Genomic DNA, 15,664 nt, shown 5'->3' on the forward strand with positions numbered 1-15,664 from the left:
ACTATTTCAGGTGTATAGTAAGAGCTTGAGTATGCTGTCTTGCAGGGCAACCACGTTGGGAATTATCATGAAGGAACTGTTGTCAACTATCCTTACTGTTTGTGCTCTGTGGTTCAGGAAGTAAAGGATGCAGTTGCAGAGAGGGGAGATGAGTCCTACGTCTTGGAGTTTGGAGATGAGTTTGGTTGGAATTATGGTGTGGACAGCAAAGCTGTAGTCAATAAGTAGGAGCCTGATGTAGGTGTCCTAATTCTCCAGATGTTCCAGGGATAGTGTAAGGCCAGGGGACAGCATCTGCCATGGATTTATTGTGATGGTAGTTGAATTGTAGTGGATCAAGGCAACTGGGAGGCTGGAGTTTATATTCGCCACAACTAACTTTGTGAAACGCTACAAAATGGTAGATGTCAGAGCCAGAGGATGGTAGTCATTAAGACACGCTGCCTGATTTTGCTTCTGCACTGGGATTATAGTGGTCTTCTTGCAGCAGGTGGGAACCTCAGATTGGAGTAAGAAGAAGTTAAAGATGTCTGCGAATATTCCTGCCAGCTAATCCCAGCAGGATGCAAGTGCACGATTGGGGACTCCATCTGGGCCAGTCACTTTCCGTGGTACAATGATGCCCTTACCATCAGGCTTTCCTCACTACGCCCATGCTTTTGACTAGGTTAAAACAATCTACAGTGATTTTAACAAGTTGTCAACTGGTTTTTATCTCACTGAACAAAGAGCATTAAAAACATGTCGAAGGGTTTCTTTTAAAGTCTATTGATGCACATGCATGATGGCTATTCTATGACACTTCACACTAATTAAATAACTTATTCTAGTGATTCTCTTGATTGTATTACAGAGTCAGTAATTTAGTGTTTAATTTTACTTTGTGTATCTGCAAGTTCCTCCCAGTTGATATTAATTTTTCTAAAAGATACCTTAATTCTTGATGCAAGTCCAGGTACTCGTAGAATCCCTTCTGTGTTTAATCCCTCTTCCTCAATGTGAGCAATAAGCTGCAAAAATATTTTAGTCACACATTAGCAAATTCGTATCATTTGACCCAAAATATCTAAATCAGGGTAAGGCAAATTGTCAACTTCAAAGAGTTACAAATTCTGAACAACTAAGTTATGCAGAAAAATATTTATCTATCTATAACTCATAGATGTACAATACATTGAGGATCATTCATGTATCAAATTCAAATAGTAAGGTTAATGTTACACCAGTTTGAAGTTGTATGGACCCTCAAGCAACCTTAATTAGTCCATCCTCCAAAACATTAAGCTCTTCTTATTAGTTGAGATGCTACACTAAGGTGGAGCTGTTTGCCTCCACTGTAGTACTTCTGATGTGATTTATAGAGTCATAGATTTATAGAACATAGAAATAGACCCTTCAGTCAAACCAGTCCATGGCAGCCATAATCCCAAACCCCTCCAAACCTTTTTATTCATGTACTTATCCAAATGTCTTCTGAATGCTGCAATTGAAACCACATTCACACATGAACACTCTCTGGATAAAGCCCATCATGTCCTTTTAAAGGGTGGTTCAGTTCCCACCTCAGGCGACTGTCTGTGTGGAGTTTGCACATTCTCCCCGTGTCTGTATGGGTTTCCTCTGGGTGCTCCGGTTTCCTCCCACAATTCAAAAAAATGTGCAGGTTAGGTGAATTGGCTATGCTAAATTGCCCGTAGTGTTAGGTGAAGGGGTAAATGTAGGGGAATGAGTCTGGGTGGGTTGCACTTCGGCGGGTCGGTATGGACTTGTTGGGCCGAAGGGCCTGTTTCCACACTGTAATATAATCTAAAACATTCTCCTCTCCCCTTAAAAATATCCTCCCTTGTATTTAAATCGCCCACCACAGGGAAATGACACTTGCCATTTATCTTATCTATACTCATGATTTTATAAACCTCAACCTCCTATGCTCCAATGAAAAAAGTTCCCGACTATCCAACCTCTATCCATAAATCAAACCTTCCATTCCTTGCACTGTCCTGGTAAACCTTGTCTGAACCCACTCCAGCTTGATAAGATCCTTCCCATAGCAGGATGACCAGAACTGGATGCTGTACTCCTGTCTAGGCCTCACCAACATCCTATACAATCTCAACATGACTTCCCAACTCCTATACTCAAAAAGTTTGAGCAAGTGTGCTAAACACCTTCTTCACCACCCTGTCCACATGTGACACAAACTTCAAAGAATTATGTACATGAACCCCCGTGTCTCTGTTTTACAACATTACCCAAGGCCCTACTTAGAATTGAATATGTCCTGCTCTTGTTTATCGAAATGCAATACCTTTCATTTATCCAAATAAAAATCCATCTGCCATTCACTAAGGCTACTGACCCAATCGATTAAGATCGCTTTACAATCTTAGATAACCTGTCATCCACAAAAATGCTTATGTTTCATGCATGGATATTTTGAGGACTCTGCTATCAAATTGACAAAACTTAAATAATTTGAAGTTAATTTCATTCAAATACACAGGGATTCTATACTTACTTTGTGAAGTATGAGTGGGACCTTAGTCCCTGGAACTTTTTTCTGATCCTGTTCCAATAGCACTGACAGCGGAACCCCAAACAATCCCGTTTCTGAAAGCACACATTGAAAATCCAGACTTTACTGAACTTTGAAGGAGATCGTATCTTCCTATACTTTATGACTGAAGCAAAAACCTGATATCATTGCATTATGTTATATTCTAATTCACATTAAAAAGTATTTCTACCTTTTTAAACTAGCAGAGAGTTCAAAACTTAAGGTCAGAAATAATATTACAGAATGATTCTAATCTGAAATGGAAGAGAGGGAGAAAGGTTAACTTTTAATGTGTAGGAAGTGGTGAACATTTGAGTATCTGGGACAGATTTTCTGATGCAGTTTTCAATTGAGCATTACATGCTCCTGGATGACTGTTAATCTGGTAATCCAAATGACTTTGCAAATTCAGACTCATTTCCATATTCTGGGACCTCAACTGTATTTCATTACATCGACTTCAGTAGCCAGAATACTTGAAGATTATACTAGGACTAGAAAAATAAGTTGCCTCATACAATTGTTAACCTCAAATTTTTCCTGGGCTGAAGATAATAATTAGCTTATTGTAGTGACAAGAGAGTTTCTTGTGTTATTTTCCTACTATAAACTTTGGACTTTACTCAAGACCAGAACTATTAGCTGTTGTTATCTAAAGTGAGACATTTACATTGCTGGGGGAATGTTAAGTAGTACAAGATATGAGGTACAATTTTCCTCGTTTACTTATCCCCATGTATAGCACAGGTTCTAATTTTAAGTGTTGGTTCCACCTGAGAGAAATTATCGCAATTAAGATCATACGTAAGGAAAAGCTAAAACTACACAAATGTTAACATAAGTGGAAACTTTACACAAAGACATTTACATTTTTCAACCTCATACAGAATCAGTGTTTCAAATTGAAATATTATTTTCCTCATTACCTCTGAATTTGATCTTCATTGCTTTATGATGTTTGAATTCCACACCTAGAGTATCATACATAGCTGTTATTTCAATCAGAGCCAATGAACGAACTTTCTTCATGTCCTGAGGTGCAAGATCTCCAGCTTTCGTCGTACCAGTCTTTTCCTTTGGCAGCCGGTAGTTCTTAAGAAAAGAAAAATGGCAAAGACTTTATAGACAATTGATACTTTAAAAACATAATCATTGTGACATAACAAATTCTGGCATTGTATTCACGCACAACAAATAGCATCAAATAAATGATTAGTCCATTAATTTTTACTGTAATTGCTAAAAAGGATAAGTTTAATGTGAACATATTGGATGAAGAATGGAACATTTGGAATTATGCCAAGAGCACTTATCAAATCTTTATAAGGACACATAACACTGACATTCAGGAATCTGGTTAGTGTGTCATTGTGGAGATGTAGCAATTAAATATTGCAATCTGGTAATTAACTGTTATTGTGAAGATATAACAGTGATGTCCTGCTACCTAGATATTAAATATGGATGAGGGACAATGTTTAAGAAGACATGCTTCAAAGAAATGAGATATTTACACAAATAAGAAGGGAACATTTTCAAAGAAGTTGTAGTGGAACTTAGAAATAAGAAAGGGACCCCCAATAGGCAACAGAAAATTGAGAAACAAATTTGTAAGGAGATTACAGCTATCTGTAAGAATAACAGGGTGGTTAGGGTCAGGGATTTTAACTTTCCAAACATAGACTGTCACTGCCATAGTGTTAAAGGTTTAGATGGAGAGGAATTTGTTAAGTGTGTACAAGAACATTTTCTGATTCAGTGTGTGGATGTACCTATTATAGAAGGTGCAAAACTTGACCAACTCTTGGGGAATAAGGCAGGGCAGGTGACTAAGGTGTCAGTGAGGGAGCACTTTGGGGCCAGCGACCATACTTCTATTAGTTTTAAAATAATAATGGAAAAGGATAGACCCCGATCTAAAAGTTGGCGTTCTAAATTGGAGGAAGGCTAATTTTGATGGTATTAGGCAAGAACTTTCAAAAGCTGATTGGGGCAGATGTTCACAGGTAAAGGGACGATTGAAAAATTAGAAGGCTTCAAAAATGAGATAACAAGAGTCCAGAGACAGTATATTCCCGTTAGGTGAAAGGAAAGGCTGATAGGTGTAGGGAATGCTGGATGACTAGAGAAATTGAGGGTTTGGTTAAGAAAAAGAAGGAAGCATATGTCAGGTATAGACAGCAGACATCGAGTGAATCCTTAGAAGAGTATAAAGGCAGTAGGAGTACACTTAAGAGGGAAATCAGGAGGGCAAAAAGAGGACATGAGATATCTTTGGCAAATAGGGTTAAGGAGAATCCAAAGGGATTTTATAAATACATTAACAACAAAAGGATAACTAGGGAGAGAATAGGGCCCCTCAAGGCAGCCCATATGTGGAGCCACAGGAGATGTGGGGAGATACTAAATGAGTATTTTGCATCAGTGTTTTCCATGTAGAAGGATAGGGAAGATATAAAACATGGGGAAATAGATGATGACATCTTGAAAAATGTCTCATTACGAGAGGAGGCGGTGTTCGATGTCTTGAAAGGCATGAAAGTGGATAAATCCCCAGAACTTGACCAGGTTTACCCTTAAACTCTGTGGGAAGCTAGGGAAGTAATTACTGGGCACATTGCTGAGATTTTTGTAACATCGATAGTCACAGGAGAAGTGGCGGTAGACTGGAAATTGGCTAACGTGTGATATTTAAGAAGGATGGTAAGGACAAGCCAGGGAACTATAGACCAGTGAGCCTGACATTGGTGGTAGGCAAGTTGTTGGAGAGCATCTGGAGGGACAGGATTTATATGTATTTGCTGCAAATGTGTTGCTGGTCAAAGCACAGCAGGCCAGGCAGCATCTCAGGAATAGAGAATTCGACGTTTCGAGCATAAGCCCTTCATCAGGAATAAGAGAGAGTAGCCAAGCAGGCTAAGATAAAAGGTAGGGAGGAGGGACTAGGGGGAGGGGCGATGGAGGTGGGATAGGTGGAAGGAGGTCAAGGTGAGGGTGATAGGCCGGAGTGGGGTGGGGGCGGAGAGGTCCGGAAGAGGATTGCAGGTTAGGAGGGCGGTGCTGAGTTGAGGGAACCGACTGAGACAAGGTGGGGGGAGGGGAAATGAGGAAACTGGAGAAATCTGCCAAATTTTGTTGGTTGGAATGTAGTTCGGAGTCCGTGTGGGATCAGTCGGTTCCGTAGACAGGTGCTGAGGAAGGAGATGTGGCTGTGATAACGAGTCTGTTTGAGAACGTGGCTGAAGAGCTTCTGTGCAGAGGAGATGACCTGGGGGGTGCAGTGAGAGAGGGACTCACTGAAATCCTTGTAGAGGGAGGAAGAGAGCTTCTTCAAGGAAGGCATCCTTGTAAGAGGATTCGCAGTAGGTTAAAATCTTCGAGTAAAAAATGAGGTCTGCAGATGCTGGAGATCACAGCTGCAAATGTGTTGCTGGTCAAAGCACAGCATGTATGTATTTGGTCAAGCAAGGACTGATTAGGGATAGTCAGCATGGCTTTGTATATGGGAAATCATGTCTCACATACTTGGAACTTTCTGAAGAACTAACAAAGAAAACTGATGAGGGCACAGCAGTCGACATGATCTATATGGACTTCAGTAAGGCATTCGACAAGGTTCCCCATGGGACTCTGGTTAACAAGGTTAGATATCATGGAATACAGGTAGCACTAGCCATTTGGACACAGAACTGGCTCAAAGGAGAAGACAGAGGGTGGTGGTGGGATTGTTTTTTGGACTGGAGGCCTGTGACCAGTGGAGTGCCACAAGGATCGGTGCTGGGTCCACCATTTTTCATTTATATAAATGATTTGAATGTGAACATAGGAGGTATAGTTAGTAAGTTTGCAGATGACACCACATTGGAGGTGTACTGGACAGCAAAGATTACCTCAGAGTACAACAAGATCTTGATCAGATGGGCCAATGGTCTGAGGAGAGGCAGATGGAGTTTAATTTAGGTAAATGAGAGATGCTGCATTTTGGAAAAGCAAATCTGAGCAGGACTTATACACTTCATAATAAGGTCCTGCGGAGTGTTACTGAACAAAGAAACCTTGCAGTGCTGATTCATTGTTCCTTGAGTCACAGGTAGATAGGATAGTGAAGAAGGTGTTTGGTATGCTTTCCTTTATTCGTCAGACTATTGAGGACAGGAGTTGGGAGGTCATGTTGCGGCTGTACAGGACATTGGTTAGGCACTTTCGGAATGTTGCATACAATTCTGGTCTCCTTTCTATCAGGAAGGTGTTGTGAAACTTGAAGAGTTCAGAAAAGACTTACAAGGATGTTGCCAGGGTTGGAAGATTTGAGCTATAGGGAGACACTGAATAGACTGGGGCTGTTTTCCCTGGAGCACTAGAAGCTGAGAGGTGGCCGTATAGAGATGTATAAAATCATGAGGGGCATGGACAGGGTAAATAGACAAGGTATTTTCCATAGGGTGGGGGAATTCGGATCTAGAGGGCATAGGTTTAGAGTGAGAGGGGAAAGATATAAAAGGTACCTTCCTATACAGAGGGTGGTGCGTGTATGGAATGACCTGCCAGAAGAGGTGGTGGAGGCTGGTACAATTGCAGCATTTAAAAGGGATTTGAATGGGTATATGAATAAGAAGGGATATGGGCCAAGTGCTGGTAAATGAGACTAGATTGGGTTAGGATATCTGGTCGGCATGGACGAGTTGGATTGAAGGGTCAGTTTCCGTGTTGTACATCACTGGGACTTTAAAGATATTTTGTTTATCATTTAAAGGAGGACTGTTTAATCGACAGCACAAGTACCGACAAGCAGGAGCTGACTTTAATAGGAACTAAAGGAAGTGCCTTTTAAAACCTTTATATTTAAACTGATATCTCTTTATTTACCCTCAATGTCATTCAATTAGATGACCAGTTCTATTCCTGTATTTTTACCCCAATGGTGGAAAAAGCAACAATTAAATTGTAAGAGATCTAGAAGTCTGTATGGCTTGGTACAAAATTTGGAGATAATGAGAACTGCAGACGTTGGAGAATCAGAGTGGATAAAGAGTGGAGCTGGAGAAAGCGCAACAGGTCAAGCAGCATCAGTGGAGGAGGGACGTTAACGTTTCAGGTCAGGACCTTTCATAAGGACCACATTGTTGGGGGGGGGTGATGGGATGGGCAAAAGCTGAATGTAGGTAGGAGGTGGCTGTGATTGGACAGTGGAAAGGGTGGAGTAGATAGGTAGGAAAGAAGATAGATAAATTTAGGTCAGGTTAAGGGGGCAGGTTGGGGACATTTGGAAACTGGTGAATTCTATGTTAAGGCCATCAGGTTGTAAGCTCTCAAGGTGAAAGATGAAGTGATCTTCCTCCAGTTTGCATGTGGCCTTGTGTTGACAATGGAGGAGGCCCAGGATGGACTTGTCATCGGTGGAGTTGAAATGGATGGGAACTGGAAGGTGGTATTGATTGGAGTGTACGAACCATAAATGTTCCCTAAACCAGTTCCCGAGTTTGTGCTCGGTTTCTTCGATGTAGAAGAGACCACATTGTGAGCAACAAATGCAATAAATCAGGTTAGAGGAAATGCACATAAATCTCTGCCAGACTTGGAATGATTTTTTTGGGCCTTGGACGGAAGTGATTGGAGGGGTAGGGGGTGGTGAGTGGAAGGTGTGGGGACAGGTTTTGGATCTTCCGCAGCTGCAAGGGAAAGTTCCAGGTTTACCTCCCCACCCCATGTGCTCTTCACAGGGACTCTTCCCTCTGCAAACCATTAGGTCCACACTTCTCATCAACCCCTCCTCCACACCTGGAACTGCACTCTGCGGTCACAAGACCTGCAAAACCAGCCTGGAAACTCTATATCGATGAGACTGAACCCAAACTCAGGAACTGGTTCAGGGAACATTTATGGTTGATATGCTCCAATAACAGCACCTTCCAGTTGCCATCCATTTCAACTGCCCTTCCCTCGATGACATGTCCATCCTGGGCCTCCTCCATCATCAACACAAGGCCACATGCAAACTGGAGGAAGAACATCCAATCTCGCTAACATACAGCCTAAACATAGAATTCACCAGGTTAACATCGAATCTCCTAACCCCCAGCTCATCACAGGCCCAGCCCACCCCTTAACGTGGCCTAACATGTCCATCTTCCTACCCAACTATCTGCCCCATCCTTCCCAATGGCCAATCACAACCACCTCTTACCTGCATCTATCTATCGCCACCCCACCTATCTTCCCTCTAGCCCCACTCCCCTTCATTTATTTCACAGCCCCCTTGCCCCTCCCCCAGTCCTGATGAAAGGTTCCAACTTGAAATTCTTGATACTAAATTTGACCAATCAATGCACAGCAATAATCATTAAACCAATAGAATTTTAAATCATGAAATGCTGTCATAGAATAGAAGTCTATAAATATCATAATCTATTGTATGCATATATAAATATGCATACAAGGAAGAGTGGTCCATTCAATACAGTCATGTTTGACCTGATGTTTAGTTAATGTAGTCTAGGGAGATGCTGAATAAGTTGGGGCCATTTTCCCTGGAGCATTAAAGGCTGAGGGGGTGATCTTAAAGAAGTTTTTTAAAATCATGAGGGGCATGGATAGGATAAATAACCACTGTCTTTTCCCCAAGGTAGGGGAGTCCAAAACTAGAGGGCATTGGTTTAAGGTGAGAGGGAAAGATTTAAAAGGGACGTTGGGGAAACTTTTCATGCAGAGGATGGTGCGTATATGGAATGAGCTGCCAGAGGAGGTGATGGAGGCTAGTCCAATTACAATATTTAACAGGCATCTGGATGAGTATATGGTTAGGAAGAGTTGAGAGAGATCTGGGCCAAATACTGACAAATAGGACTATATTAATTTTGGATATCTGACCACCATGTATGAGTTGGGCCAGCAAAGTCCATATTCCTTTGGTTTTGAAATTATGCACAAGGAAGGAAGTTGTACCAAAACTTTTTATATAACTATTTAGGCCCCAGTTAGAGTATAGCACCCAATTAACTTTGGACATCACACTCTAGGAAGGGCATCAAGATGTTGGAGAAAGTGCGGAAATGATTTACACGAATGGTATGAAAAATGTACAATTTCAGTTTTGTGGAGGGACTGGAAAAGTGGGAGGTTTTTGGCATTAGATAAGGTTACAGGGCAATTCAATCAATCAGTGTGATAAAAGTGATGAAAGGTTTTGGTAAAGTAAGGGAAAACTGCTTCCAGTGGGAGCAGAGTTGGAAACTACAGGACACAAATTTAAAGTAATTTGAAGATGATCAGAAGCAATATCAGGGACAATAAACTTATTCGGTGGGTTGCTATGATCTTGAGTACATTAGCTGAAAGAGTGGTGTAAGTAAATTTAATACAAACTTTCCAAAGATTATCAGATACGTACTTGAAATGAAACGTTTTGCAGGGAAATGGGGAAACCATGCAGAACTAATTAGAAGTTCTCTGTAAAGGCTATCACAGACACGATGGACCAAATAGCCTCTCTCTTTGTTTCTACTTACGGGAAGAGGTGAATCATCGTCTCGTATCGGATTTTCATTGTTTGATTTATTCTTCATATTTGCAGCCTGCTCAGAGTAAGAGATTTCTAAATTGATATCTGTGTGCTGGATGCTTTCGTCCTTAATAGTCAGATTATCCAGCTGCCCTAGAAGGAAAAGAGATGCTTGTCATTATCCTAAATGAGAATCTTTTCAGTTGAGAACTGGACTTCAACATTTAATGTTCCCTTACATCTGCAGCATAGTTCTGTCAAATTCAGGCTTCTTCCCTGCTGTTATTACACTGCTGAATGGACCTCTCTAATTTCAAATCTAATGTTGATCTTGCTTTGTGCACCTCCTGTGCAGCTGAGGCTGTGTATGTGTTGCTCTATCTAGCAATCTATGATCTGTATGTTCTTGTTTGCTATCATCTGCCTCTACTGCTTGCAAAACAAAACTTTCCACTGTACGTAGATACATACAGATCAAAGCAAATCAAATTATGAATATGGCACATATGACATGTAGAGCACGGAAACCAGAAGACAATTTATTATGTATGACATTATACATTTGTGTAGGAATTGTATTTATGGATAGTATTGTTTTCATAAAGCACTCATGATAGTAACATTGTATCACAGCACACCTAATGATCAAGAATTCAACAAAGAAAATTTTAACTGATTTGTTAGAAATTGTAGAATACATTTTTAAAAGCTGTCAAATGCTTGGCTTCATGAAATAACCAAAACGTTAAATAAGGAATTAATTGAAAAACACCCAGTGCTGCCAGAGCTGAACATTATCCATTATGTGGGGTGCATGGCTTTGGAAACTCTACAGCTTAAACCTCAACATGTAAGCAATATATTCTTCTATCAACTTGATGAGGTGAAACTGGAAAGTAAGTGGCAAAAAAGCCAAAATAGTAAAATGGGACAATAGATATTGTACCTTCTCTTTTCTCATTGGTGTCTTCTCTTTCATCTCCATGAGCTGCAACAGCTGAAGCTTCATGTGTACTTGAGACCTGAAAGTCAATATAAAGAGCCTGGCTAAAAATCTATAACTCAGGGAAAAACATTGATGATATGGTGATCAGTTGGAGGACTAAAAGGAGAAAATCTCGACAAGCTGGGTGAAACTGAGGAATAATGAAGGGAAAGTGAAAAAAGAAAGTCTTCCCTTTAACTGCAATAAAAACATTTCATAAGTGGATACAGTGGAATGATACAATGACATCAAAATGTTAATACATTCCATATGTAAGTAATGTGCTATATTGACATGCAGGTGTTCAAATTCTCACACATCCCTCCAATAGCAATGTGTAGTGAGCATAAAGGACCACACACCAAAGGAGGACTATTTTAGGTACAGATTAAAAACAGCAAGTGCTGGAGAAACTCAATGGGTCTAGCAGCATCTTTAAAGGAAGAAACAGAATTAACATTTCAAGGACTTGTGGTCTTTTTACGGAGCATCGATCAGGGCATGTGTTGTTTCTTTATGTGACCTATCAGATGATTAAATGCTTCCAGAGGTATTTTGCAGGAGAACATGCTGGAAATGGAACAATATGATGCCGATTATGCTTGGTTTATTATTAAGTAAACAGAATGAGAGTGATTATTTGCTGGAACAGTGTATCACATCCTCACTTGGGGAGGGTTTCTTTTCCTGCACCCTTCAGTTCAAAACCGGTTTGTCCTTTAACTTACTGGAATTGTGGATTGATAAAGTTAAAGCATTCTGATGAAGGATTGGAAAACTTTGTATATCTTTTACATAGAAAAACAAAATCAGCAGGAACAGGTCAATCGGCCTATTAAGTTTGACAACTATTTACTAGGTTAATGGCTGACCCTTTCTCTCAGTACCATACTCCTGCTCTCCACATACTCCTTGACACATTTAGCCTCTAGAAATCTCTTTCTTTCTCAAATCGATTCAGTGGCTTTGCACCCAGAACCTGTGGTCAAGAATGCTGCCAGATCACCACAGTCTGAATCGACAAATTTCTCCTCATTTCAGTCCAAAATAGTCGGCCATGTATCCTAAGGCCATGACCTCTTAATCTAGAGATCAGGGGAAACATCCTCCTTTTAGTAGGTCTGACCAGTCCTCTAAGAATGTTGTTCTTTTCAATGAGATACCCGGTCATTCTTCTAAATCAGATTGAACATGAACACAGTTGAACCAAACTTTCATAACACAATAATCCTGCCATTCCAGAAATCAGTGATGAAATTTAATCATGTAAACAGAGGATGGATGAAAAAAAGATAGTGGTAACAACTCCATGTTAAGTGCAATATGTGTAGAGAAATAAGCATAAAACAAAGATTGGGCTAAGACAGCGAGAAATAGGGGAAAAAATAAAGCGAAAATGTTATAATTTTAGTTATTAAAAAAAGTTCAGTCCGAAGGAATGAGACTCCACACAGTTGTTCATTTTAAGGGCAAGAGATTGTGCAAAAATCATTAACATTCATCATGCTGTTACTTGTGCTGATGATGTGTAGAGAGATGGGGCTGTAAGGTAATGTCATTAGACTAGTAATTCTCAAGTCCACACTAAGGCAATTGGAACCTCAGCTAAAAGTTCAGCCAGAAGTGCCATGTAGATGATACACAGTAACTCGTATCTCACAAATGCTAGACAAAGACTACCTTCAGTGAGAGAGAATCTAACCATCACCCTGTATCATTCAAAGGCATTATCATTACTGAATCCGCCACTATCAAGATCCTGAGGATTATTATTGACCTGAAAATGAACAGGACTAGCTCTATAATTACTGTAGTAACAAAAACAATTCAGAGATTAGGAATTCTGCAGGATTCAAGACAACACACTCAATTCCTGATTCCTCAGCATCTATCAACGATTGATAAAGCACTGATAGATGATTGGCTTGCTAACATAGTAAATAAAATAATAAAATTATGAGATACACTGATAGGGCTGAGAATCAGAATATTTTTCCCCGAGTGTTGAAATGTCTAATGCTAGCGGGTATGCATTTAAGGTGACAGGGTGAAATTTGAAGGGAGATGTGTTTCCATGCTGTACATCTCTATGACTCTATGTGAGGGACAAATATTTTACAGAGAGTGGTAAGAGTCTGGAACATGCTGCCAGACTGGTGGTGGACGCAGTTATGTTAGGGACATTTAAGGAACTTTTGGATAAGCGCTTGAATTTGCAAGGATTGGAGGGATATGGACCATGGGCAGGCAGAAGGCAGCATTCCTGTGCTGAGCTGTTCTATGTTCTATGTAACAGGAAACAGGAGTTCAGCACAATTGTCATTTCCTGGTTGGCATGTTGTACTGAGTAGTGTGACTCTGGGATTAAGGTTATTTTACAGTTTTTATCAATGACTTGAAAGAAGGGACTGAGGATATGATAACTGATGACAAAGATGATAGGGAAGTAAGATGCGAAGAGTGAATTGAATGAGCAAAGATCTGACAAATGAGTTATCAAATAAGACATGTCAAAGCGTCCAGCTTGGTAGCAAGTACAAAATGAATATTATCTCAACAGTGAGAAATTATAGAGTTTGGAGATGTCAAGGGAATTGGAGCCTAGTGCACGATTGGAGAAAGGTTAGAATGCAGATATAGCAAGTAATTCGAAAAGATAATAGAATGTTATTGCTTGCTGGGAGGAGACTAGAATACAAAGGCAGAAAGGTTATATTCAGGTAAATAAGACACTGGTGATATCACATCCAGAGTACTATGTACAGTATCAGTCACTTCATTCAAGAAAAGATACAAATCCATTGGAAGCAGTTTGGAGAATGTTTGCCAGAGTAATACTGAAATGGGTGGATGTGTCTGCTGTTATAACTGGCTAGGCTTGTTTCTGCTGGAGATTCAAAATGTAAGAGGCATTTGATTGAAACATATAAAGTCCTGAGGGGTATTAACAGATGGATATAGTAAGAATATTTTTCTTCTTGTAGCAGATTCTAGAACTAATGGCTTAGGTTGCAAACATCTAAAGGTACAGCCATCAATGATGCTGAGATTAAAACTGAAGATCCTGAAGAGTCCCGAATTAGAGCAATGCAGTTTTCTCAGACATTTATAACAATCGGGGAGATTGCAGACATAAAAATGGAGAAGTCAAGAGAGAAGTTTGAAAACGTGGATGACAATTTTAAAATCAAGCTGATTTTGACTGCAAGCTAAACCAATTCAGTGATCAGAGGGGTTGTTATGAATGAGACATTAATTAGTGCAACTTAAGATATAGGCAGTCGAGCTATGAATGACCTCAAATTTACAGAGAGAGTAAGTGAAATGTGAGAGGCCAGCCAAGGATGCTTTGGAATTGTCAAGGTATAATAAAGGGATAGGTGAGATGAGATGGGGACAGCGTGGACAATATTATGGAGGAGGGAATAAGTATTTAGTGGCAGCAAATATTAAAGCAAAATTGTGATAGTTCACTTGAAATGCAGATCATTTTTATTTAAGAAGTTGTAAATTGAATTTGTAATCTTGAGCCTAGCATTTTGAAAAAGGTATTAACATTGACTGTACATAGATGGATGAATAATATGCATCATGGTAAGCTTTGAAAGACAATGAGGAGAAAACACAGCCAGGTTGTTGATATAATGTGTGACATGGCATAAGCTTAATTAAGCTAAAATTAAGAGTCTAAAATTACCTTGGTGATATCAGCAAATGGGTTCTTAATTGGTCTGTATGACTTTCCTTTTTTTAGTAAGTTAATACTGGCAACCACCCAATTTTGTTTTTAAAGTGTTGACAACTCAGTCCATAACAATTGACTGATGAAGGTCAGATAAATAATTTATCTTTCATCTGTTGATACCATCAATAATAATGCTGAAGCTATGTGTTAATTAAGCTTGTCGATGAAGTCTGACATTTTTGTGCAATAAGTATTTCTAATGTGTGTTTCTATTCTATTAGCTTTTCATTTACATACAGTTGCATCTGTCCTCAATGCATTCCATTGTAAAAACTAGGAACTTGATGGATGAAAAAGTAGAAGTTCAAATCCATTCCTCTTGTCCCTTGGTATAGTCATACTTTGTGCCATTGCATAATCACTAATATTTTACATTTACTAAACGTATCATTATAAATTTATATGATATTGAGCTCTATTATAAAAAGAAATCAACCATCTGCTCATTAACTCATTTATCATCTTCAGTTTATCTACCTTTGAAACGTTTGCCAGATACTAGACAATTAAGAATGACCACTGTAAGCAGTAAATGCTCTTATTTTCCCTTTGGTGTAAAATGCTGCAGAGCTTTTAACATTCAGTAGCGTTTAATATTCCATTTTCCTTGTTTCTCTGAATATTTTGGAAAACATTTCCACTATAAAAGCATTTGTTAAGTGTGAGCTGTTTCTGTCAACATATAACAGCCCTTAAATTCATTGGTTAAGGAGGTTCTCCCTGATTTTCGTTTGATAAGATGTTTGCAGAAACTCCCAAAGCATGATGCATTTGGTTAATAACAGACTGCCTCTGGAATTTCTTCTGCTTTCCTACTTCAAGTTAGAGCAGAAACTCAGGAGAACTCCAGATGATTTCAAGGCATTGCTGATATGTATT

At 39.6% G+C, this 15,664-nt stretch overlaps 1 protein-coding gene across 1 annotated transcript in view; it reads right to left on the reverse strand.

Annotated features, from left to right (window-relative positions):
- arhgap18 (Rho GTPase activating protein 18) overlaps positions 1-15,664 on the reverse strand; it is an 89,868-nt gene that overhangs the window by 16,081 nt on the left and 58,123 nt on the right. The window contains exons 4-8 of the mRNA XM_060821220.1: positions 11,002-11,077; positions 10,063-10,208; positions 3,484-3,649; positions 2,519-2,610; positions 933-1,010 (exon numbers count right to left, since the gene is read on the reverse strand). Coding sequence (XP_060677203.1) covers positions 933-1,010; positions 2,519-2,610; positions 3,484-3,649; positions 10,063-10,208; positions 11,002-11,077 — 558 coding nt within the window. The remainder of the gene's footprint in view (positions 1-932; positions 1,011-2,518; positions 2,611-3,483; positions 3,650-10,062; positions 10,209-11,001; positions 11,078-15,664) is intronic.

The sequence above is a fragment of the Hemiscyllium ocellatum genome, chromosome 3 (assembly GCF_020745735.1).
Source record: "Hemiscyllium ocellatum isolate sHemOce1 chromosome 3, sHemOce1.pat.X.cur, whole genome shotgun sequence".
Classification (NCBI taxonomy): domain Eukaryota; kingdom Metazoa; phylum Chordata; class Chondrichthyes; order Orectolobiformes; family Hemiscylliidae; genus Hemiscyllium; species Hemiscyllium ocellatum.